The 23079-nt window shown below is 47.3% G+C and overlaps 5 protein-coding genes across 11 annotated transcripts; 3 read left to right on the plus strand and 2 right to left on the minus strand.

The window, feature by feature from the left end:
* Positions 1-331: 331 nt before the first annotated feature.
* LOC6505666 (ectopic P granules protein 5 homolog) lies at positions 332-8810 on the plus strand. The gene is made up of 15 exons (XM_001964464.4): positions 332-499; positions 554-1314; positions 1375-1660; positions 1712-2172; positions 2226-2453; positions 2513-3727; positions 3781-3924; positions 3977-4154; positions 4217-5184; positions 5246-5702; positions 5763-6519; positions 6578-7286; positions 7342-7662; positions 7727-8302; positions 8368-8810. The coding sequence occupies exons 1-15, from the start codon at positions 470-472 to the stop codon at positions 8678-8680; spliced, it is 7404 nt and encodes a 2467-aa protein (XP_001964500.1). The 5' UTR covers positions 332-469; the 3' UTR covers positions 8681-8810.
* Positions 8811-8821: 11 nt separating this feature from the next.
* On the minus strand, positions 8822-13188 carry LOC6505859 (serine/threonine-protein kinase greatwall). 4 transcript variants are annotated; one of them, XR_004309730.2, is made up of 7 exons: positions 12799-13187; positions 11594-12442; positions 11371-11532; positions 11186-11317; positions 9567-10569; positions 9113-9506; positions 8822-9050 (listed from the first exon to the last, which is right to left on the minus strand). XR_004309730.2 is itself a non-coding variant. In XM_001964463.4 (6 exons), the coding sequence occupies exons 1-6, from the start codon at positions 12946-12948 to the stop codon at positions 9241-9243; spliced, it is 2562 nt and encodes an 853-aa protein (XP_001964499.1). In that variant the 5' UTR covers positions 12949-13187; the 3' UTR covers positions 8902-9240. The 4 variants fall into 4 exon arrangements, 3 of the variants coding, with proteins under 3 accessions (XP_001964499.1, XP_032305529.1, XP_014760821.1); XM_001964463.4 differs by having other exon boundaries at positions 8902-9506; XM_032449638.2 differs by lacking the exon at positions 12799-13187 and adding an exon at positions 12584-12607 and having other exon boundaries at positions 8902-9506.
* A 400-nt stretch (positions 13189-13588) lies between these two features.
* On the minus strand, positions 13589-17936 carry LOC6505858 (nucleolar protein dao-5). Of its 2 annotated transcripts, none has more exons than XM_001964462.4 (2): positions 17769-17936; positions 13589-15635 (listed from the first exon to the last, which is right to left on the minus strand). In XM_001964462.4, exon 2 carries the CDS (start codon positions 15604-15606, stop codon positions 13990-13992), a length of 1617 nt encoding a protein of 538 aa, XP_001964498.2. In that variant the 5' UTR covers positions 15607-15635; positions 17769-17936; the 3' UTR covers positions 13589-13989. The 2 variants fall into 2 exon arrangements, with proteins under 2 accessions (XP_001964498.2, XP_032305532.1); XM_032449641.2 differs by lacking the exon at positions 17769-17936 and adding an exon at positions 15779-15953.
* A 641-nt stretch (positions 17937-18577) lies between these two features.
* LOC6505667 (thioredoxin domain-containing protein 9) lies at positions 18578-20449 on the plus strand. Its single transcript, XM_001964461.3, has 3 exons — positions 18578-18729; positions 18944-19206; positions 19286-20449. The coding sequence occupies exons 2-3, from the start codon at positions 19030-19032 to the stop codon at positions 19757-19759; spliced, it is 651 nt and encodes a 216-aa protein (XP_001964497.1). The 5' UTR covers positions 18578-18729; positions 18944-19029; the 3' UTR covers positions 19760-20449.
* A 1187-nt stretch (positions 20450-21636) lies between these two features.
* LOC6505668 lies at positions 21637-23011 on the plus strand. 3 transcript variants are annotated; one of them, XM_032449647.2, is made up of 3 exons: positions 21638-21751; positions 21817-21832; positions 21883-23011. In XM_032449647.2, the coding sequence occupies exon 3, from the start codon at positions 21908-21910 to the stop codon at positions 22760-22762; it is 855 nt and encodes a 284-aa protein (XP_032305538.1). In that variant the 5' UTR covers positions 21638-21751; positions 21817-21832; positions 21883-21907; the 3' UTR covers positions 22763-23011. The 3 variants fall into 3 exon arrangements, with proteins under 3 accessions (XP_014760749.1, XP_032305538.1, XP_001964496.1); XM_014905263.3 differs by having other exon boundaries at positions 21637-21832; XM_001964460.4 differs by lacking the exon at positions 21817-21832.
* Positions 23012-23079: the final 68 nt, after the last annotated feature.

Here is a 23079-nt window from a genome sequence, read left to right on the forward strand (position 1 = left end):
TTATCGATAACACAATTTTTTAAGGAACCATTGTAAGGTGTTTGAATTAAATGGTGGGGAAGAAGAATGTATTTATTTTATAGTTCGATGTATTCCATTTGTTTTGAAATTAATGATTCCAAAGTCCATTTGGATTCCCTCTTTAAACTTCATAAAAAACTTTCAAACATGTTCAAAATTTGAAAAAGTTCATTAAAAAAATTAAAACAAATGAGGTAAATTGGTTGTTGAAAGGGGGTCAGAACTTTAACTACCTTAAGGCTACTATGCCAAAATTAGGAAAATAAATTTGTATATATTTTTTAAAGTGTAAACATCCGATAGTTCTTTATGCCGGGGCCAGCTGGGCGAGCTCCATGGTTGTCCATCTCTATTATGTGGGGATTTTCATTGTTTAGTGGTGCTGTGTCCAAAATAATGCACAAATAGAACGCAAAAGGCTTTGGGAGAAGAGAATTAATTCGTAGAAATGGCTACGCTAGTCAAGCCCAAAAAGGAGGTGGGTTGCCAAATCTATAACATTCGCATACTAAGCCAAAACACTAAATTGCAGAAGACGAAAAAACAGCGAAGCGACAGGCAGATTCCAAAAGAGGAAGAGGAGGAAACTGCTCAGTTATCAACAAGTAACGATGAACAAAGAGAGGAGGCGCCGGAGAATGTATCGCTGCTGGAGGAATTGGAACGGGTAGCCGCTTTGGCCAGCAGCAGCAGTGGCGCGGACATAATTAGCCACGACTGTTGCATTTCCAGCGATGTGAGGGAGCAACCCGAGGAAAGCGTCGCAGAGGTGGAACCGGAAGTTGAAACTCAAATTGAAACCGAACCAAATGCCCCAAGTGCCCCACCCTCGACCACCAATGTCGTGCCTCACATTGTGCAGTATCCCAATCTGCTGCCGATGCATGTCTCCAATGCCCAAGTAGAGGAGCAGAGTGCAAAGATTGTCTACCGATTGCAGTCGGAGACACAAGCCTCGGGTTTTGCTCTGGCCAGGAGCAATGTGAAGCCCCTTAGCGATGAGCAGCTGCGTCAAATCTACAACTGCCCCGATCTGGAGCTGGCAAAGCAATTTGAGCTGGAGTTCCTTATGAACTCGCTGCTAGAGTCCAGCGAGGCCGATCCCTTGTACTCAGCCCTGCAAGAGTACTACGAGCTACAAGGCAAGATCACCTCGAACTTGCACGACGTAAAAAAGTGGCGCAAAAACTGCGGAGTATCGCAAAGACAAATCTGGAAAAAAGAGTCCGTGACACGAAGCTTTAGTGGTACTTGCGGAGATGGGAATGTAGTGCAAGAGAACGTCACATTCGAGTAATTAAATGACCTTATTTAAGATGCATAGTTTCCATAGTTTTAAATGTTTATTCCCAGAATCATACAGGTTGATCCGGTGAAGCTTGAGTTGGCCAAAACCTCTCTAACAAGCCTTTACGACCTGGTCTGCCACACGTACACTAACAACCTGATCACCGCCAAGATAACCAAAGTGAAGGTCGACCAAATTATCAACGACTTGCTATCTTATCCCCATGCGGATGGCCCGCAGGAGATCTCCTTGAACAAACTCCAATCTGGAGCGGCCTTGGAGTGTGTTTCCCAGTTGCGAAGAGCCATCTCCATACTGTTCTGTTTCATAAGGCGACCCAGTCCAAATGCGGTAAACTAAAGTCAACTTTAGGAAACTGTTTTAAAACTTTTGTAATTTTAGAATTTCGACACAGACCTAAAGCAATGGCTGCGTCAACTAATTGCCTTGCAATTGATTCTGGCCACCAGAGAGGATCACTGGTTCCTGCTCTTTAATATTTTGCGATGCCCCAATGGCGTAGGCTCCTGGGCCGCCCAGTTTTTACAGCTGCCGGGAATGCAGATTGCTCCACGCAGCTCTCAGAAAAATGACCTGCCGTTGGATCTAAACTCCCCAGAACTGAATCACTGCATGGCTGTGCTTCAGATCCTGCTGATGCCGGTGAAAAAGAGAAACGAATACCTAAAGGGCCAGGCACAAGCGCATCGCGAGCTTTCAGAGGCAACAGGTACCACCGAACGGTGGATCGTGGTCGACTCCGATGGGGAGGACTCGCACACACCAGCTGGGGAATGCATTGGATTGAAGGAAAGCGATCTAATTGCTTTGCTGAACCAACTGCCGTTTGAAAAGATCTTTATGTAAGTTGAAACTGTTGGTTGTGAAGTTATATTCCTAGATAGATCTTTTCCAGATCGGCCATGCGCATAGAGAAGTTTCTAGACGACTACATCCTGGAACCGGACATGATCACTGCCCAGAGCATGCTGGCTGTGGTGGTGTTCTTTTCCCAGTTAGTCAAGATACTGGGAGAGGGACTGCTGACTTACAACAACGAAAGATACAAGCAACTGGCCAAGAGACTGGGTCGTTTAGTGCGCCACACTCTACAGTATATCTTCGACTACAACGAACTGTTTCTGTAAGAATTTTTTAAGCGTTTCTATTGCAACATTTTCATTAATAAGGACCCCCCCACAGAAACAACAACAGACCCAAATCGACCGAGCTGTTCGAACGTATTCAAGTGGAACTGCAGGCTCTGCTTATCCGAGCTTGCGGTTACATTTACCGCACTCGCAATCTGGGAACCTGGCAGTACTTCTCCACCCTACCCTTTGGCACCTTGGACACCGAGGTTGTGTGGCACCTGTTCTACTACCTAAACGTGGGCTTCCCCATCGATTTGTCAAACGATTTGGTCGGCAATGCCGAGGCTGCCTTCCAGTCGGATGACTTTTGGGCTAAGTTCGATTTGGCCAACGCGGACGTGGCTCCGGACGACATGTACTATCTGCTGCAGACCTTCTTCGAGATGGCCAACGACCGCAATCGCAGTAAAGACGCCAACTTAGTCAAAGCCATCTGCCTTCACATTTTTCACATCGGCTATATACATCGCTCGACGCGGGAGTTTTGCTACAAGGCGGCGCGAGATATGTTGGTCAACTTGATGGACGAAAACCTGATGGGCTGCCTGCTGGTGCAGATTAAGATGCGCTACGGGGAGGTGGACCAGGCGGCGTATCTGTTCAAGGCACTGCCCCTTGAAAACTGGCATCCTAGCATGGACAGCTTCGAGGTTCTTTCCAATTGGCTTCTCCACTTTGATTATCAGTCCTCGGAGAGCCACTTGGCCCGTCTAATTATCAGTCATTTGAATTGGGGTCTGGACGTGGAGGGTCGTCTCTTCCTGCCCCACAACATTCATGTTCGGATGGCTCACCTGGTGAACGAGGCCTTAAACAAGTTTGCTCCCGAAGTAATTGGCGCTTCCGGAATCTCTGAGAGCGTGCGCCAAGTCTCCTCGCTGATCGACTCCACCCAGACGAGTCGGGAGCAGTTCACTAACTGGTGCTGGCGTATGATCTCCCTGCTGCGGCTGCATCTTATGGACCAAGGGGTGGAGTCTGTGAAGAGAACCCTCTTGCATCCCACGGAACCACTAATGTTTATACCCGAGCTGGAGCGCATGGACATAATATTCCAAGGGGTCACGGAGAATCGCCCGCTGGCTTTGTATGTGGGCATGCTGGTCAGTTTGCATGGCCATTCCATTCCCCTCATCTGCCAGCACGGATTCAACCTGCTGCAGCAACTACTGCTGGATCACAGACACGCAGCCACCATTCGATGCCTTGAGCTAATTGTGCCCTTATTTTTAGAAACTCCTGAAACGCTGGCCACTTGCGAAAGGTAATTTCTTTAAACTTTCTTAAAAACATATAAGATCCAACTGTTGTTTTCAGCTTTCAGAGACTCTTGGCTACCCTGCTTAATGCGGACAGAACTTACTTGAAACTGGCCAAGGACATGGTCTATGCGAACTCCATCGGTCCCATCCTGGAACTCCTAGACAACATGCTTCATCACCAGATTGTTTCCTACACAAGGTTTGAATGAAAGTTTATCAATGGCTCTCCCTTAATTAGTCTTTCCTTTCAGCTTTGGCCTCTGCTCGCCTCTTAATCTGTTGAATATTTGGCTCAATTGCTTCACAACCCTACCTGGCTGGGCACAAAACTCGAATTTATTGTACCTTCTCGACCGGATGCTCCGCATTTCCTACCAATTCCCCGATTGCCGTGCTCAGGCCGTAGAGTTTTTCTACAATTATTACAAGGTATTTTGCAATAAAAGGGTAAAGAGTAATTATTCTTAGCTATTTTTAATGTATACCCACAGGACTGCACAGATTGGAAATCAGCTCCCAAGGGCTCTGCTCTGAAAGCATTTTTCGGCGGGCAGGCATCTTCTCGAATTCCGCAGATCTCACCGCAGACTTGTTGGCTAAACCTGGTGCTCCTAGAGATTGAGTTTCGCCTGGTGGACACGCGAGTATGGCCTGAGTTACTGCGTCAGGTTTCCGCCCAGCCTGTAGAGGCGGCTCTTAAGAAAACCCTGTCCTTGGCCAAGGTGAACTCTTTTCCTGCCAGCCAACTGGTGATCTACAAACAGGCCCAGCTACTGGCCAGCATGGAGAGCAACCATGCCCTGTTTCCCATCGTCTGCCAGAAGTTCTTCGAACTCTATCTCTGGCGGGTGCCGACAGAGAACGAATCGCTGAACTTCAGTCAGAACTTCGGGGTGTCCGACAAGTTCTACGAACACAATGTGCCTTTGATGAAGAGTATTAAGTCGCAACTGAAGTCCGCCGAATCGTACCACTCAGCCCTGGCCACAAAGTGCGCCAATGACGACGCTATGGCCCACTTTCATCGCAGCTGCTCCAAGCTGATGCAGAGTTGTGCGCTGTGGCTGGAAGATACGCAAATAAATCGATTCACCAGCGACGCGGAGCAACTGCCGGCGCAGTACAATTGTGAGAAGCTGAGGGAGTTACTGGGCGGTCATGTGGCACACTGGACGGAGTTCCTCTGCCTGGCCACGCTGCGAAAGGAGCAGAGGAACCAAGCCGATGTTTGGGGTCGCAAGGTGCTTAGACTGGCCAACCAGAAGGCACCCAGGACACCAGTGCAACCGAAGCCACGAACTCCTCCTGCGCAGCATATCAAAACTCTATTGAATACTTACGAAAAGAGCGTAGCCATACCTGGCCATGAACGAATTGAACCCATCCAGACGCCTCCTATCGATGGAGACCTTCTTTCCGAGCTTAAGAAACGGATGAGCACCTTCAACTCCACAGCCAAGTAAGAGCTTCACATCACCATTTAATAACTCCTTGTCACTTTTAAACTCCTTCTTCGCTAGCCACTATCATTACAAGACCTCGGAGCTGAACTCCCTGAACTTAAACTACTTGGAGAGCGTTCCGGGCTTGTACCAGATGGTTCCCTACGAGGAAACCCGCAGGAAGGAATGCACTTCGCTGATTTTTCATCGAAGTTGCACGCGGGCAGCCCAGATCACACTGAAGCCAGAACACATACGCATTAATGAAGTTGTTTCCCGGAAGCTGAACGAGAATCGAGAGAGACACGATAAACTCGTGGAGGAACTGCTGGCGGCCATGAATGTGGATAGTTTCGCACAGGCCATCGAGGAGTTTGGCGTCTATATAGGTGCCATTCTGCTGGCTCCCATGGAGGCGAAGGTTGTTGAGTTGGGAGTGAAGAGTTTCTATCAGTTGGTGGACAACCTCAACGAGGTTACCATGAAGTTCCAGCCCACGCATGACTTGTATTTTCAGGTCCTGGATAAGCTAGGAGTGAGTAAAAATAATCAAGTCATCTACTATTCATTTAAGCATTCCATTTCCAATTCTTAGATTTTCTTGCAAGCAGACCAAGCGGCCCAGGGCTTGAGTGTGCTGCGACTGGCCCTCAAAAGACCTGATCTCCTAGAGCTTCTGGCCGGCGTATTTGTGCCCAGTCGCACCGACGTGACGCACTTTCTTCCCATGTACGAGTTCCTCGTTGATTCCCACCTGAAACGCTGCGACACGCAGACCCTGTTTGTGCTTTTCTCAAAGTTCGATCTGCTGGGGTGGTTGGAAGTCTATCAGCCCAAGCTCAACGAGATCAACCGCCTCCTGTTGTTGGTGCTACAGGGCTTGCAGGCATGGTCGCAGCCGGATAGCAGCCTGCTGCAAGATCTTTTCCGCCGGCACCTGGTTCACATCTTCGGCTACGACTTCCCCCAGCACTACGGGGAAGTCATGCAGTTGGTGCTGGATCGCACCTCGGATCAAAAGCTAATGCCGGTGGTCCTAGTGGACTTGCTCAATGCCCTGTTCGTGCGCTGCAACTGTCCGGAGCTGTCGCTGGAGGACTCCGAAGTGAGAGTGCACGAGGTGGCCCTGGACTTTGCCCGGCGGCAGAAGCTCTTCAATCTGAAAGCTGCTACGGACACCTTGTTGCTTTTTTCGCGGCATTTTCAGAAGGAGCGGCTGCACCATGGGCTGCATGGCTTGTACCCCAAACACAAGGACTACTGCCAACCGCTCGTTATGTGGTTCACCAGTTTCGGCCACGTTCTGTTGGCATCCGCCATTTGCAGCTACCAGGAACTGCTAGCCGACCAGAGTGAGTTGATTATTGGGTCGTGAGAGGAAGAACAGATTCATGGATTACCCTTTTCCAGTTAGCGACATTGTCTTTGGGTCCATCGTGGAGACGTACGGGCCATGGCTCATTCCGTACACAGAGCAGACCGCCTCTGGAGTGGCCCATTGGATAAGGCAGCTGACGCCGGGGCAGAGCAAGGTGCTCTTGCCGTGGAGCGAACAGCAGGTGGGCAGCAGCAAGCTGATGATTCGTTCCTTCGTGGCCACCACGTTGCAGGTGTTGCAGTTCCTGCCTTCGTCGAACAAGATCCTGGAGCACGTCTTCGCCTGGTATGTGCATCACTTTGCCCAGCCCAATATAGCAGGCTATGTGCTGGCTCCCATCCACGAGGGATTGGCCCAGCTTCCGTGGCAGCGCTTCCTACCTCCGGCTCAGCATATTGAGCTTCTGTACGAGAGCCTCCAACGCTTTCTGCCAGAGTCTCATGCCATGCTGGGACACATCTTCATCCGCGTTGATTGGAACAACTGGTTCTCCCAGATGCCCCAGCCGGTGGCTCTGCTGTCCCATCTCTTTGGCATCTTTGTCAAGATAGCCTTCGAACCGAACATTCACATCCAGCCCAATACGAGCCGAATTCTCGAGGAGGCCATTCAGTATCCGTGGCACTTGGTGGAGTACAGCGAACTGGAGCTGTTGCTCAAGTGGTTTGTGGCCAGTGTGGAGCCGGCAATCGTGCTCAAGCTGCCCAACGAGACAAACTACGCCGACCGTGCTGTTTTGGAGTAAGCATTCCCAGGAATTTAAATCCTATTTAAATCTAACTGTGTCTCTTCGTAGACTCATTCGCTTGGCTTGTGCCATGTTGCCAGAGCGCTCCACCCAGGATGCCATTGTCCTGGGATCCGCCAAGCGCATGTTGTACACCCGGTCCATGATCCGCTTGCAGCGAGCCGGAGGAGCCAAACACAAGAAGCTCATGATGACCAAAGATGGGGAGCGCTTCTTCACGGACGCGTTCCTGGAACTCCTGAACAGCATTGACCGGGCCATTCACAGCTGCAGTGAACACCGCACTCCGGAGGAGCAACGACGGGAGGCCCTTAATCTGATGCTGGAGCTAGTGGCGCCCACCCAGACCCAGAGCCAGGAGGTGTCCAAGTGAGTTTGCGGTTCTTTTCCAGAACAAGAAATGATACTAACTGGATTGATTCTTTTTATTAAGCATCCACATCAAGGCTCTTGTTTGGTGGCAGCAGCGATGCGCCCCCGGCAACCTGGTCATGTGCTCAACTCTTCCGGCTATTGGCCACCTCAACAACTACATCGCGAGCATATACACCTTGCTGGAGTCCAGCGTGGAAAGCTACTTTCGCACCTCCTTAGAGAGTGCCCCGTGGCACGCCCCGAGTTGGCGGGGCCTACTCGAGTCCCTGAGCATGTCTCTGCCGAAGCTGGATCTAATGCCCATCATGCAGGGTGGCTACCTCTTCTCGCTGCACGTCTTCGTGGTGCACAAGATGGAGGAGATTGCAACGGATGGCGACAAGGTGACGTTCCTGCAGGACCTCACCCAGTTGCTGGAGAGTGTGAAGACTACGCCTGTGACGGAACCCCGCTTGGCACTGGTGTGGGGAGTGATCATTTCACGGGGCTGCCAGATCCTCCAGGTCAACCAGCAGGTGAAGAAGCCACTTTTTATGCTCGCCCGGCAGCTGCAGGTTGCATCAACAAAAGCCGAGGGCTGGAGCGATGGATTGCTGGGCGCGATTGGACTCAAATCGGAGGTCATCACCAACAGGTGGGTTATCAAATGAACATGTCAGGCAGACACTACCAGTTTAATCCTTTGGTATTATTTTTCAGACGGAAAGTCCTAACCCGCTGCTTGGCCTGCGTCATATTCTCCTTGTTTCCGGCCAGCCGGGATCTGCGCTTGCCCTCGGAGGAGTACGAGAGCGGCATGCGCGAGCTGTCCATGCTCTTGGCTAACAAGAAGTTCTCGGAGGAGAAGCCCGGGATCGTGCGAGCCGTGACCCTGCTGAAGGAGTCCGTCTTTCCTGAACCGCGGTCGGTGTCGCATCTGGTCTGTCGGCTGATTGCAATATTCTACGAACAGAGCTACTTGACAACCATTCCGGAGATCTGGGACTTTGACTTCAAGCTAAGCTCCACGTAGCTCGGGGAGCAGGCGACGAAATCCTCTCATCCAAACAGCCAGTTGTGTTATTTCCAGAGTGTTAAATATCATATATCTAGGTTTAGGGCTAATAAAGTGATGAATTTTGTGCAATTTTGCCAAACAACAACTATTTTGGACTATGAATATGTCAGTTCCAAATATATTTTCGATTGACACGGTTTCAGTTGATCTTATTACATAAATTATTACATTCTGAATGGGTTTCATCTTTTGGACTATGCATTTATTGAACACACTTATCTAGGTCGTGCCTTGAAGCGACTTGTAGCGTATGGCTATAACACTTGAAATCAGTACCGAAATAATATATCTCCTTTACAATATGTGGCAAAGATGGATGAAATGACTGTACAATAGATTTAATGATACAATTTAAATGAACGCTAAACACAGAATATAAATACATACGGCTAAACGAACAACAACAGGTGAACTTTGGGCCTACTCTTAGACATTATTGGACATTAATCATTAAAACGTAAATAAATAACAGGGCTGGGAAAAGCGGGCGCAGCCGGGCTCCGTTCGAGCGCTAATCAGTCTTCCACGGCAAAGTTTGATAGCTGCAGGTGCTGCAGATTGTTGCGAGCCTCGAAGTAGCCCGTATCCGTCGGGTTGTCAGGCGTGGGCACAAACGGTGGCTCCGTGTTGCCAATGTTCTCCCAATCAATGTCCGCAAAGTGCTGCATTTGTTGCACCTCCTTGGCAGCAGGTCGCTCCGCGGGATCCATGGTTAGCAGCAGTTCCACAGCCTCCATGGCTTCAGCAGATAGCGCCTCATCGCCTTCGGGCCATTCAATGTCTGCAAAGTACGAAAGTCAATCGGGTTTCCATTTTAAAAGAAAAAAAAAAGAAGACCCACTTTTATTCAGAATGTTGTCAAATACTTTTTGAGGCGTCTCATCGTTGAAGGGTGGAATGCCGGTCATGAACTCGTAAAAGCACACTCCCAGTGCCCACCAATCCACGGCGGGGCCATGGCCTTGCTTCAGCAGCAGCTCGGGGGCAAGGTAATCCGGCGTTCCCATGATGCGTTCATTGGAGATACGCGCACCCCTCCTCACAGACTTCGGCGTGCGGAACGGCGTGTTAATATTCATGTTCTTTGGAGTCTTGGGCAGATTACCAGCGCCGTGGTTAATGGGAGACATGGTGGGGTCGTCGGCCAGCTTGAGGTGGTAGTGCACGCCAGACATCTTCTCAACGGCCGCGTGCTCCCGCTTCTTATTTTCAATTGACAAAGGCAGTGCAAATCGGGTAGCCTTCAGTTTCCCCAGCAAGCCCCCATCGCGCCGGGGCAGCTTTTGGGACGACACCGGCGTTGAGAAGACCACATTGGCCACATTTGCCTCCGGGCACAGCAACTGATTCATGGGCAGCTCGTCGTCAGAGAGGGAGCGAACCTTAAGGACTCCCCGAATCGGCGACGAGCGAGCCTTTCGCTTCTTTGGCGTACTGCTGCCGATGTTCAGGATTTCGATCTCCTGGGTGAGACCGGTGTTCTGGCTGCCATTGCCCGAGCTGGAGCCATCGGCCTCCAGGCTGGACATGTTGTCGGAACGGTTGACCAGATTGATCTTTCGCTTAATGCCGCGCAGGAAGTCGGGGCGCTTAAAGTGCTTGGACAGATTTCGAAAAGGCGAGTTCATGTGGATGCCACTCATCTCGTTTCCATTGGTCATATTGTAACTGCGGGAGTAGTCCGAGCAGCTGAAGTCCTCCTTGGACTGACTCAGGTTTTCAGCCTTGTTCTCAATCGACGAGGCGGTGCTCTCGCTGTTCAAGTTCAGGTGGCAACTGGAGTTGTCATCGCCCTTGCGACTGGACACGCCGGAGTCCTCCTGACCTTTCAACAAGCGATTCCGCTGGGTGGAAGGTAACAAAGTGTGTATTATTTCGGTGTATCATTATTTTATTTGTTTAACATTTAACATGAAAGGAAAGCTATAGACAGGGGAGCCTAAGCAGTTTCGATGTCTGCATTTCTAGTTCTAGTTTTAATGCGTTTTATTCCTTATAAAATATGTAAGTATCAGAAACCTACCATATACTTATAACTATACTTTAAACGCTATTTCCCATTTCTTTTCCAACAAACTCCTGTCAAGAAAAGCTTCTATTTCGCATCTACTTTGAAGTTCGATTTTGTGACAAATATCCGATACTTTCCAAAATTCGGATATGGACATCTATACCCATTAACTATCTCTATAGTATTGAGGTTGTATTTCCAAGGTATTTTATTTTGGAACTACATTTACTTTTACTTTTATCCGACCTATCCCCAAAGGAGTGGCTAGAATTTTCAAGATTCCATCAAGAATACTCCCAACCCAAATATGCCTTCTTCATCGCATTCTTCACGATTTTTTTTCAAATTCTAATACCCTCTGCAAGGATATAAAAAGGGGAGGAAGAAAATAATAACAAAAGAAGCCGAAAGAGACAAAACACTGACAGGACATGCACATGCCAACGCACCTCGTCGAGGGATCGCCTGCGTACCATGGAAAACTCAAACGAGGCCTCGTTTGCATTCTCCAGCTTTGGAAAATGCTTGCTACCTTTGGCGGCCAAGTTGTTGCTGCTGTCCTGCTCGGCCATCTTGCAGCCCTTGTTGCGGAGAACGAACCATTACTAGGGCGCTTCGAGGCGAAGTAACTTACCTGGCAGGGAACTGGGTCCAAAGCAAACTCTACGCGCCGCTTGGTGGGAGCAGCTTCCGTAGCCGCGACTCCTGGTCCAGCGGATTCCAACGGCGGCGAGCACTTGCTCAGATCAGCCGAGTTGCAAGTGTGGAACGAGCACGACGAGCTGCTGTCCTGCGGCTACAAATACCAGAAAGAGAATGTAATAAATTTTAAGTATGATTCCTTAACTTCTACCCACATTAATATTGGTGGTGCACGTGTGGGTAATGGAATCGTTAACCTCCTCGGCAGAGAAAAAGGGGGAGACTCCGGAGATCTTGCTGTCGCTCGTCTTCTCCGCATCATTTAGCGAAGTGTCGCCCTCGCTGTCGGAGAGCTCCATGATCAGACTGTGCTTGTTGATGGCCTGGAGGAGGTGGGAAGTGCCGGTGCCAGTGACCATGGCAGTGCCTCCCAGGCCAGCCACGATGTGTCCTGGCAGGGCGGAGCCATAGTCCTGCAACTTCTTCTCCGAACCGAACGACAAGTGCGAGGTGAGCGACAGGAGCTGGCCTGGTGTCCGGGCATTTAGGTTTGGCGAACAGTTGATTAAGTCTGAGATTTCCAAGTCCCTTCGCATGTCGATCTTGCTCAGCCCAAAGTCTGTCAGCTTGACATGGCCCGTGGCCGACAAGAGCATGTTGTCGGGCTTGATGTCTCGGTGGACGATGCCGTGCTGGTGGAGGTACTGCAGCGCCATTACCATTTCGGCCACATAGAAGCGGGCAGTGGCCTCGTCGAAATATCCGTACATGGCCAGCAGGGACTTGAGATCGCCCCCGACCATGTACTCCATCACCAGGTAAACGTAGGACAGCGACTGCAGGGAGTAGAACAGGCTCACACAGAACTGGGAGCGCGACAGGGCGAGGGCGTTCCTCTCGGTGATCACCTGGGAGACCATGTTCTTGTTGATCATCTCCGACTTGCGCATCACCTTGATGGCGAACAGCTTGTTCGAGTCATTGTTCTTGTAGCCCAGGAAGACCTTGCCGAAGGCTCCCCGGCTGATTGGCTTGATGATGACAAAGTCCTTGATCGTGGGCAGCTGTAATTTCATAATATATTAGAATTGAAGTCCAAAATGGGAGTGTACTGTAATACTACAGTAAAATGTGGAGAGGAACTGCCAGTTTATTCAGAAACAAAATCGATATTTTTGTTAAGTATGTAACTGTAAAACGGTCACCTGATCCATATCCTCGTTCAAAACAACAATTCAGATTTATTTCTGGCTGCAGAACTGCATCCTACAAGTGTATAAATCTCTTAAAGGCGTAAAAACATAGGGGATTCCTTTAGAAATATTTATTTATTTTCCTTTTTGGTAAACCCGAATTTTTTGGCGCCCTCTTGTCGCCCAGTAACTGTAAATCTGTCACGTGTCCTCCTCCTCCCCTTTACCTTTGCATTTTGCGAATGGTTCTCCGGCTTGGTGGTAAGGATGTTGATCTTGTCTAGCAACTGCTCACTGTCGATCAGCGAGTGGGTCTTCTTGGGGGTTTTGTAGTCTATTTGGGGATCCGACTGGGAAGTCGCATCAGCGTTTTCCATATCTCCCAGATTACTGTTTCTTTCGATCGCGCCCTTTACGCGTTTGCCAAATTGAGAGTTGTAGGGTTTGAAAGTAGGCCCCAATTAAAATCACGATAGCAGTGTGCCTTTTTTTATCGTTTATTGCACAATTGAAATTTTAAAAACCAATTTAAACCGAGCAGCGCGTCGATATTGGTTTAGTTCGTACGTGTGACCAGGGCTTCGAAAATAATGGCGAAGGCACGAAACCAGGGCTGCCAAATTGGGAAGAAGTCACGTTTTCGATATAATCTAAAATACAATTTTTCTTCTTTCAGCCCAAAACACTATAAAATTTAGAGTAAATTGTATTTTTATCAAGCATATTCTTTTAAAATTAATGTTTATAGAAATATATTGTTTTCAGTTTCACGGATCACTTTTTTGAACACTGTGCAGCGCTGGTATCGCAAACCAGGCCTGTATTTAATCGATAGTTCATTTTATCGATCTCTAAGGGCCACGAGGAAAGCGTTATTTTCAAATCGAATGCAACACGTTTTAAAACAAATTCTATCATTTAAATTAAAAAAATAACACCTCAATTTTTTTCACAAAAATGCATTTTATTTATGAAATACGTATTACATTTTTACAAATCAAAATAGCTTATTGCATATATTCTGGTGCTTGAAAAGAGACTCAAGAAATATCTTTATTTATAAAAACTTTTGCATTAATCGTAAGGTCTAATGGTATAATATATATGTATATTTTATGTTCGGTTCGATACCCAATTGATTGGGTAAAAAAAAGGGAGATTGCGAGCGATTTATCGGCAGATGGCTGTATCGTTGGTAAGCAGCCATCCAGCAAGAAATCACAGTCAGGATGGGTAGAACTTCAGACCTGGTCGAATTTTTGTTGTTAAAAAATACAAGGCCAGGTCCTGCTATTTAAAGTTGTCACATCTCCTTACTATGTAATTTCACGTCCAAAACACAAATTACCTTAAGGAGGGAAAACCAGATATGCTACGTAATACTTATGATCTAGGGAAGGGTGTTTGTTGATATTCTTCTACATAATGGAGCAGCGCGATCGGTTGGGTTCCGAATCCGCAGTCTCCACGACCGGTGGAATATTCTCTTCGTTGACGGGAACTGCTTCGTCATTGCCATCAACACCTTTCTCGGCGGGGATTTCTTTCACGGGCGAACCACCTTTCTTCGGCGTTTCCACGCCGACCTCTTGGCCCACAGACAGATCCTTTCCAGCTTCCTGGCCCTTCTCCTCCTCGCCTTCCGGCAAACTGACCGAAGACGTGTTTAGCTTGGCCTCCTCCTCGATCACAATGCCCGATACGTTTTGTACCTCGCCACCGTCGTCGGCGAACGGAGCCTGGTCCAGGCACAGACGCGTCGGATTGCTGATGGTCGTCTTGGAGAAGCGCGCACGCAGCAGACTGAACGGCGACGGCAGGTTCAGATGGAAAATATCGAAGCGGGCTCGCTTCGGCGGCGACATCTCTACGTCCTGGGCCAGATCATTGGTCGACTGAGATCCAGAAAGCACCGGAGGAGTGCGGTCACGCTTGCGTCCGGAACGGAAGATGGAGAACGAAAATGAGGAGCTGTTGGGAATTTCCGATCCCACGGTGGCGTTCATACTGGCGTTGGTGCAGTTCGAGGTGTCCAGGTCGCTGGTGACGCACCTATAGCTTCCCACCTTCGAGGGCGTCAAGGTGTTGAGGCCTCGTATGCTGCGCCGGCCACTGATCTGGGCGAAAGTGCGTGGCGGAGCCGTGACCGGCGAACTGGAGGCCTGGGCAGCCAGTTCCACTTCGGTGCTCTGCTTGCTGCTGCTCCGGAAGCCAAAGATGCTGCGTCCCGGCGTGGAGGTGGCCGCCGGCTGGGCGTCCAGGTTGCTGCGCACGCCACGTACAGGAGACGCATCAACTGTCAGCGGCTCCATTTCCACGTCCTCTGGTTGGGCTGGCGGAGAAGGATCCGCAACGGACGTGGGAGTCACATCTACTGGTTTCTTTTGAGCCGGCGAAGCGGAGGGCTGCTTGGCTGCTGGGGAGGTCTGTTGACTGCCCGACTTGCGTGTGGACTTGCGCTCCTTGGTGGGCGTGCTGGGCTCCGGAGCCTTCTCCGGCTCCTCTGACTCATCATCTAGGATGATGACTACGTTGTCTTTGTCTTCTGGCTTGGGGACCTCAGAAGCGATGGCTTCCTTTTTGGTTTCTTCTGCGGATTCATTCTTTTCTGTCACCGTCTCCCTTTCGATTTTATCGGCGGCCTTCTCTTTAGGCTTTGGCTCCTTCTGATCCTTGCCATTCTGGGGCGGCTTCTCCTTGCCGTTGGTGGACTTGCCGACGCCGTTTTGGCTCTTCTTCTCCTCGTCCTTGGAGGCACTCGACGACGCCGAGCTGCTCGACGATGAACGCGTTTGGTTGTGTGGCTTCTTTACAGCTCCCACTGGCCCAGTGGCGCTTCCTTTCTGGCTGCCACCATTCTGGGGGCTGTTGGAGCGGCCATTGGTGCCGGCCTGTATGCGGGAAACGGCCGAGCCGCCGCTGAGCGACAGGGGCAGCCGACGACCGGGGCCACTGGGACCAGCACCAGCAGCAGCTCCCCCTCCTCCCGAGCCGCCGCCTCCAGCACTGTTTGGTTGCGCCATTTTGCTCAGCATTGGTTTTTCTTGGCCGTGTTGCACGATCTCTGCAAGGGATCCAAACAAAGGTCTCATTAGTTTACATGAAATCGAAATGGAATCTGAACAAGTACGAGAATGTTGCGGTTTGTTTACACCACATTCCTCTCGAGAACCGGCTCCGAGTGCCCGACTGCCCCAACCCACTTACCACAGGTCTGCTGTTTAATATGAGAATTTTTAATCACAGTGAAGTGGCTGTTTTCTCAATCACTCTGGTGCTAATCTCTGGGTGACGCTTTGCGTTTATCTCTCTACTTATCCCAACACGTCTAGACTGTTTCGCGTCTGAAGCTTGACTTGAAGGGACGAGGAGTCGGTGCTGGCTTAAGTAGCTACCCAAAGGATCGGGCTGGGAAGCAGGTAGCTCTGCAGGTACCTGGTCCAGCAGCTGCTCTTTATGGCCTCCATCTGGGTGTGCAGATTAGTGCGCCATGATTACCGGGAAAGAGTGGTCTTTTCCAAGCGACATATGCTAATGATCGCTGCCAAATTTTCCGGCAAATACCTGAAGCCCTCTGCCCTCCGCCATGACCTGCCTGGTTTTCGGTTCTACTTCACTGGCTTCGCTCCCCCCAAAAATATGTTCAACTGGCTTCCGTTCTATTAATTGCATTCAGAGCAAAATGAGACATAAACCCTACAAATACAGGCCAGCACGCGAGGCGTTGTTTATATTTTCTGTACTTGTTAGCTCGCACTGCCAGTTCAGAAGCCCAGAAAGGTAGAAAAACAAAGTCCGAGAAGTGGAATAAAAAGACATTTTCCTTTCCCATGCCGACCTACACTGAGTAGACAGCTCGATGCCAGATAAATGCGAAAATATTGAAGGAAGAAAGCAGGAGCATGGAATACACTTATACAGACAATTATTCCATTTTTTATTAAAATTATAAACTAGTTTGGATAAAAAATGAATTACTTTACAGGCCAAATATTCCATGCTTTTCAATGAACCAAAAACACCCCTTGGAAGGGTACAAACGGGTTGCACCCAAGTGCATTTTCTCTGGGAAAGCGAAGGTAGGGGACGCCGTTTAGAAAGAAATAGCATCGCGCGGCTCGGCGACTTTGGTTTTCTTTTTTAGAAAGTGGAAATGCGAATGCGAAAATTGCGGCCAGCAGCTCGATGCTGTGCCCGGCAGTGAAAAATTCAGCGAAAAATAATGAAATGCAATTGCAACTGCAACTGAAATATCACAGTGCCCAGATATGAGTCTGTGTCGGGAGGGGATCCGGTGGTGTGTTAGGAGGGCCTCTGGCGTGGGTAGGCAGTGGAGCGCAGTTATGCGCCAAGCCCTCGCGATAGGGGAATGATTATTATAATGCTCCTCGCTTTTGTTTTGGCATTCGTTCGCCAGAGTTGATTAAACTCTGAACGAATCCCCAGCATAAGGCCTCTTGGTATGCTCGAGCAGTTAGTGGAGGGCAGAGAGCCCCATCCCGCAGTTAATCAATTTAAACCAGTTGCGATCCGATCAGCAGAACATAAACACGGATAGCCCTTCCTCCTTCCTCCATCGCAATAAAAAACAGCAAAACATTGGAACACAAGACAGCAAGCAGTCTGGATTTCAATTCTTGTGCTAGTGTGGGTACGGCTCACAGTGCGCGCCAAAATATTGGTCTTGGCGGATTTAGATACAAATTTATAGCATTCTATGTTTTCGACTTTGCGGGAACTAAAAGGTCAAGGTCTATGGAGGTGCCGACACATTGTATTTTACTTAATGCAAATAAAGAAAAAAACAATTTGACACATCAGCGCAAACATAGTCCTTTGTGCTTGGCCACCACTGTACCAGACAATTGTCGGAGGCTCAATTTTTTAAAATGGCGGCGCGGCTGCTGCAGCAACAATTTGTGACAATGATTTTTAGGAAAATGCAATAACAACAGAGTGTTTTACGGCCACTGGGCAGCTGCAAACTATGGCCCTCCGCCAGGCCATAAAAGCGCGACGAGCGCGTCTATACTTTTTGCACATTTCGCGATTCGAAAGTCGGCCGGTTTTGTTTGTCCGCGCATTCTTTTTATGTACACCACAAACTTTGCGATCCTACCGCAACAAAGGACATAGGCGCCCCTCGCTCACTGCGGCCCCCAACTATTCCCCCAGACTATTATTAGTTAGCACAAACCTTTTATTTTTGCTTCGGCAGCGGTTAAAACACGGTATTTGATGCTCTCGGAGAAATTGAGTTGAATTGCAACTGACGCCGACCGATACAAAATACAAACAACGCGCTGAAAAATGGCTGTATGCCTCGCAGAGGTGTACGACCATCGACGATAGTATCGGTGGTGGCTGAGCTGCGATGGCAATGCGCGGGCCGCCGTGCCCATCGCTAGATCAATTCAATTTATAGCTAAATATTCTTTGTAGCTAAATAAATTAAACGAAAGTATTGTTAACATATAAGTCTGAAGGATGCATCGCAAAATAAGGGACCTTGTTTATTGTGGGAAATTGAAACTTTGCTGGGGAATAGAAACTGGAAAAGTTTTGGTAGAAATTACCCGCCAAATCTTTATTTTTAAAATAACTGCACTCTTCTGTCAATAGTATCGGATCCATAAATGGTTAAGATCACCACCAACGAATGTGTCAAACACGGCTCCAATTTGGTATATTAATTTGACATACGATGCGAAGTTGAATGTTATGTTACATACATTCTACATTCCTTTTCTATTGGCATATGCTTAACGATTTCGCGATCTTGATATTTGTTAAGAAATATTCAAAAAACAAACATCATTCTCAGTCATAAAATATAAATTACTTACCATAAACAACCTAGCACTGTAAAACACCTTACATGTTCAAACGAGCTTCTAAAATATTATCGAAGAAACTAATATTTCAAAAATTATCACATTTGAAAAATATTATGCTTTTCAAGATACTTATATAGAAAACCCCCAATTTATTGATAGATTTAGAAAGTAATATCTACGATATTAAATACGTTGCTTGGAAAGCCTGTGTGCTTTATCGATAGTTAGACAGCCTGCCACACTTTGACAACCCTAGTCAACAACCCTACGCCTAAATAAACTTAAAATCGGCAAAATCAATGAAATAACTGAAACACCTGGGTGAGTACCCTTCAAAAGATCGATTTGTGGTCGTCCCGACTCCGGGGCCCCGCAACTTCCTGGCCAGCAGGCTTACTAAATTGAATTTTCCACAAAACATGACGCATCTGCGGCGGTTCCATGGCTACGCCTTTCCATTCGTACCGGAACCACACACACATGCGGCGCATTAACCCACACCGTCTTACATTGGACCAAATCGTACCACACGCAGAGTGCGAACATCAGAGTCGGAAAAACTAAGAGCGCCACTGGAGCAGGAAAACAAATCACAAACCAGTAGCAGCAGCATCAGCAGACATGGCCAACCTCCTCGAGAATCAACTGTTCACGGCGGCCAAGACCATTGAGCAGCAGCTGGACCAGCAACTTGATCGTCTGGACAACTTGGACTCTGATGATTTGAAGGTCTTGCGGGAGCAGCGCCTCCGAGAGATGAAGGAGCTGAACACCAAGAAGCAGGAGTGGCTCAGAAATGTAGGTTGCGCTTTCCAATAAGAAACTTTTGTTACCCCTTATTGGGAATATTAAATCATTCAATTTTTCCACTTTTTAGGGTCATGGCACCTATTCCGAACTGGCCGACGAGAAGGAGTTCTTTGAGATGTCGAAGAAATCACCAAACATTGTGTGTCACTTCTATCGCGACAGCACTGAGCGCTGTAAGATCGTGGACATGCATTTGAAAATCCTGGCTGCCAAACACGTGGAGGCCAAGTTTTGCAAGGTTAATGCGGAAAAAACACCGTTCTTGACCCAACGGCTGCGCATCAAGGTGATACCCACCATTGCTTTGGTGAAGGATAGCAAGACAAAGGACTTCATTGTGGGCTTCACCGATCTGGGTAACTGCGATGACTTCTCCACGGAAATGCTGGAGTGGCGCATCGCCCACTCAGGAGCCATTGAGTACAAGGGAGATCTAATGCAGCCACCGGATGTGAAACGCAAGCCGTTCATAAATCGCCCACAGAAGACAATACGCGGCGGCTACGATTCTGACGACTCAGACATCGACCTGGATGACTAACTACGGGCAGCTGGTCCCACGCTCTCAATGATTCCCCTAGCCCCTAACTCCTACACTCGAGACACTCAAAAGAGGTGATGGAGAGCAAGAAAAAGCAGAGGCAGAGACACACACACAAATCAAAACCTAGCACATGGATCTAAACCAATTAGGCGTACTTTAGCGATATTTATTTAATTATACAATTCCGATCAGTATCTGCTACGGTTCCACACCCCCAAAACCCCCTCCCCACATAGAATGTAAGTGGCTTATTCGGTTGCCTTTTCCCCACGATTATGTGCTTTAATGTATCAGTTCAATCAGCTGCCTCGAAGGCTGAGCCACCCTAGCGAGCTTAAGCGTACTCAAAATTCGATCTTACGGTATGGAATTCCATGCAATACCTTCTGTAATTCCAAATCCACAATGCACCCACACCTGAAGCACATATATATGTATGTTTAGTTGAGGATAGTTTTACGGCCCGAATGTAAAACGAAAAAAGTCATACACACACAACACAACACAACACAAAAGACAAGAAACAAGACATCTGGCATATATATTTTTGAACGGCTAAAACAAGGAGTATTGCATTTCCTACTGTAGAGGTAACTAACACATATGTACAAGTTTTTATATTTATTTTTGTAACTCTACAAAAGCAAACAAATGAAATCAACTATTAAATTGCATGTTTAAAACAAATCACTAACTGTGTGTTTTGGTAATGGAACAGATGGGGGAGAAAATGTTTGGAAAACGGCCACATAATTCATACAAAGTGTGCCAAATCGATCTTTTAATTCGTTGCTATAGAAATTATGGCTAAAACTTTTATTTCAGATTTTTCTTAAATTGACTTCAAGTCTTTAGGAGTTACATGGGTTTCCTGGGGCAAAAAATTGCCATTTTTCAATAATTTTTTTTGCGTATAAAAAATGAAATATTTTTATGAAACTTTTTATTAATTAAGATGTACATATTTAATAAAAATTGTGAAATTTTCAAACAAAATGGCGGCCATTACGACGCTATTTCCGGCAGTCCCTCGAAAAAAAGGTGCCTCCGCGTTGTCAGAAGAATTGTTCAGGATTATCAGAAATAAAAATACGTGTTTTAGTAAAAACAATAAATTAGCTAATAATCGAGGGGAAAAAAATTTAAATTGGATTTTTGGCAGACGTTTTTATAAAAAAATTCAAATTTCGGTGAAAATTTCTCGAAATTTTGTTAAATAGTTGTAATTAAAAAACCCTCGGTTAATAGCTAGTAAATGATATATCGAAGACCTGGGTAAAATGTAATTAAGATCGGTTGAGTAGTTTGCGAGAAATATTGTCAACCGACTTTTAAAACATAGTTTTGAGAAAAACGCGTTTAAAGGTTTGCTCTATATCTATACTTGATCTCGAGTGTCCACCTTTTCAATACAATATTCTAAAGATTTTATAAAATTTAATAGGCAAACATATTTAAATATTTGTTTATCTTCGATTTATTTCAAAATAGAAACATTTCTTAAGTTTCTTTATTTTGTTATTGTGAGATTTTAAAATGTTTTGTATAAAAACAGACACTTTTAAATAAATAAAATTAATTGTCTTTTATATAATAATAAAAAAAATAAAAATAATATTTAATTCAAAGATATTTTTTTATTCAGATACGAAAATGGCCCTCTGGGCGTTCAGAGGCAACAGTTTTATAAGAAAGTAAATATATAAATATATATAAAGTAAATATATTTATAATAACTCTTCAAAATATAATTACAATTTTAACAATTTATAGTAATGACTGGCTAGCATAAACTTTGTAGTTATGGCTCACCTCTTTCGTCAGGTAAGTATTCGAAAACAGCTGTTCCAGGATCATGAGGTGAAAATGTCCGATCCTTCAAACAGCTGCTTTCCGAAGGGTTGGCAGCCCCTAACGAGAGGATCGATAAGGGCAAAAAGAGACGCCATCCGAAGCCATATTTACCTGACGCCGTAATCCCGGGTATATGTATGTATACTTAGCTTACTGATCGCCATAAAAATAAAAACAGGCAGGCGACAAAATATTTCCAGCAACTTTACCTGCCAGGTGAATAAAAGCCGCCTTCCAAAATCAGATCAGCATCATTTACTTTCTAGATACCGACGAGGAAAGTTCGCGAAAATGGTTCTGGCCGCCGAAGTGAGAAGTATTGTGAAGGCTCTAAAGGGCTCGAACAGCTGCGAGGAGATCGCCCAGATCCTCGAGTGCGACGTGGAGAGCGTGGTGAGCTGCATCCGAGAGTGTGAGCTGCTTGAGGGCAAAACGGCCACCCTGCGCCTGCCCCAGAAGCCCAAGACCCCAGTCCAGACTCAGGCGCCACTTCGAGAGGAGGACACAAATCGCGAGGCGGGAAAACGAGAAGTGGGCAGACCAAAAGTCCTGGAAAACCGCCAACTAGTTGAGCAAATTCTGGCCAGTCATCCGAACTGTACATCCGTTGACGTGCAGAGGATACTGATCCGACAATATGGGATAGAGGTGAGCCGTAGGACATTGCAGCGCCGCATCAGCGAGATTCGGTCCAAGCAGATCCGGGACGGGAATCGGGCAGTCACAATACCGGAAGAAGAGGAGAAGACACCGACTTCGCTCAGCATGGAGTCGAAGCGAAGAAGGGTGGCCTGGGCCAAGGCTCATCAGGACTGGACAGTGCGCGACTGGCGTAACATTTTCAATATGGACGACCTCAAGTTTGTGGAGGGCTCGCCGCCGAAGGAGATCTTCCTGGACACCCTAGTCGGCCCGGAGGGCACTGACTGCAGCGACCTCAATCTCCTGGAGCAGCTGATGGCCATCATCGAGCCGCGAATTCAGGACCAGGCCCCGAAAAACGTCTACGAGTTCCGGTCAGTTCTGTACGATGTGTGGCACAGTGACAACGAGATGGTGGACAGGATCGAGATGCTGTACGAGTCCATGGCGTGGCGAGTGACGGCAGTGATCCACAGCGGCGGGGACCTGACCGAATTCTGCTAGCCCAGCTAACGATTGTGCAGTTTTTGAATGTCTAATTGAAAATGAAAACATTTAAACTCTTAAAATACGGATGCCAATTATAAATATTATGATTCTTACTAGGTTTAAGCTTCTGATTATTGCCAGAATTTAAAAAGTTATAATAAAATTTATGATTAATTAATTAGTATAAGTACAATTTTTTCCTCTTATAGTTCTAAAATTATATAACCGATAACCAATTATAAATAAACAAAGATAGCAAGCAAACAAAATATCTATTTTTATTTAACATAACTGTTAAAGCTGTAACATTTATTGGGAGTCTACTGTAAAGA

This window comes from Drosophila ananassae, chromosome 2L (assembly GCF_017639315.1).
Source record: "Drosophila ananassae strain 14024-0371.13 chromosome 2L, ASM1763931v2, whole genome shotgun sequence".
Lineage (NCBI taxonomy): Eukaryota > Metazoa > Arthropoda > Insecta > Diptera > Drosophilidae > Drosophila > Drosophila ananassae.

Coding starts and splice junctions, on each gene's coding strand:
- LOC6505666 (XM_001964464.4), top strand. CDS start 470: ATGGCTACGCTAGTCAAGCCCAAAAAGGAG. Junction 2,454..2,512: donor GACTACAACGAACTGTTTCT/GTAAGAATTTTT, acceptor ACCCCCCCACAG/AAACAACAACAGACCCAAAT. Junction 3,925..3,976: donor CAGATTGTTTCCTACACAAG/GTTTGAATGAAA, acceptor CTTTCCTTTCAG/CTTTGGCCTCTGCTCGCCTC.
- LOC6505859 (XM_001964463.4), bottom strand. CDS start 12,948: ATGGAAAACGCTGATGCGACTTCCCAGTCGGATCCCCAAATAGACTAC. Junction 11,533..11,593: donor CGTGCACCACCAATATTAAT/GTGGGTAGAAGT, acceptor TGGTATTTGTAG/CCGCAGGACAGCAGCTCGTC. Junction 10,570..11,185: donor GCAGGCGATCCCTCGACGAG/GTGCGTTGGCAT, acceptor CCTTCCACCCAG/CGGAATCGCTTGTTGAAAGG.
- LOC6505858 (XM_001964462.4), bottom strand. CDS start 15,606: ATGCTGAGCAAAATGGCGCAACCAAACAGTGCTGGAGGCGGCGGCTCG.
- LOC6505667 (XM_001964461.3), top strand. CDS start 19,030: ATGGCCAACCTCCTCGAGAATCAACTGTTCACGGCGGCCAAGACCATT. Junction 19,207..19,285: donor AGCAGGAGTGGCTCAGAAAT/GTAGGTTGCGCT, acceptor TCCACTTTTTAG/GGTCATGGCACCTATTCCGA.
- LOC6505668 (XM_014905263.3), top strand. CDS start 21,908: ATGGTTCTGGCCGCCGAAGTGAGAAGTATTGTGAAGGCTCTAAAGGGC.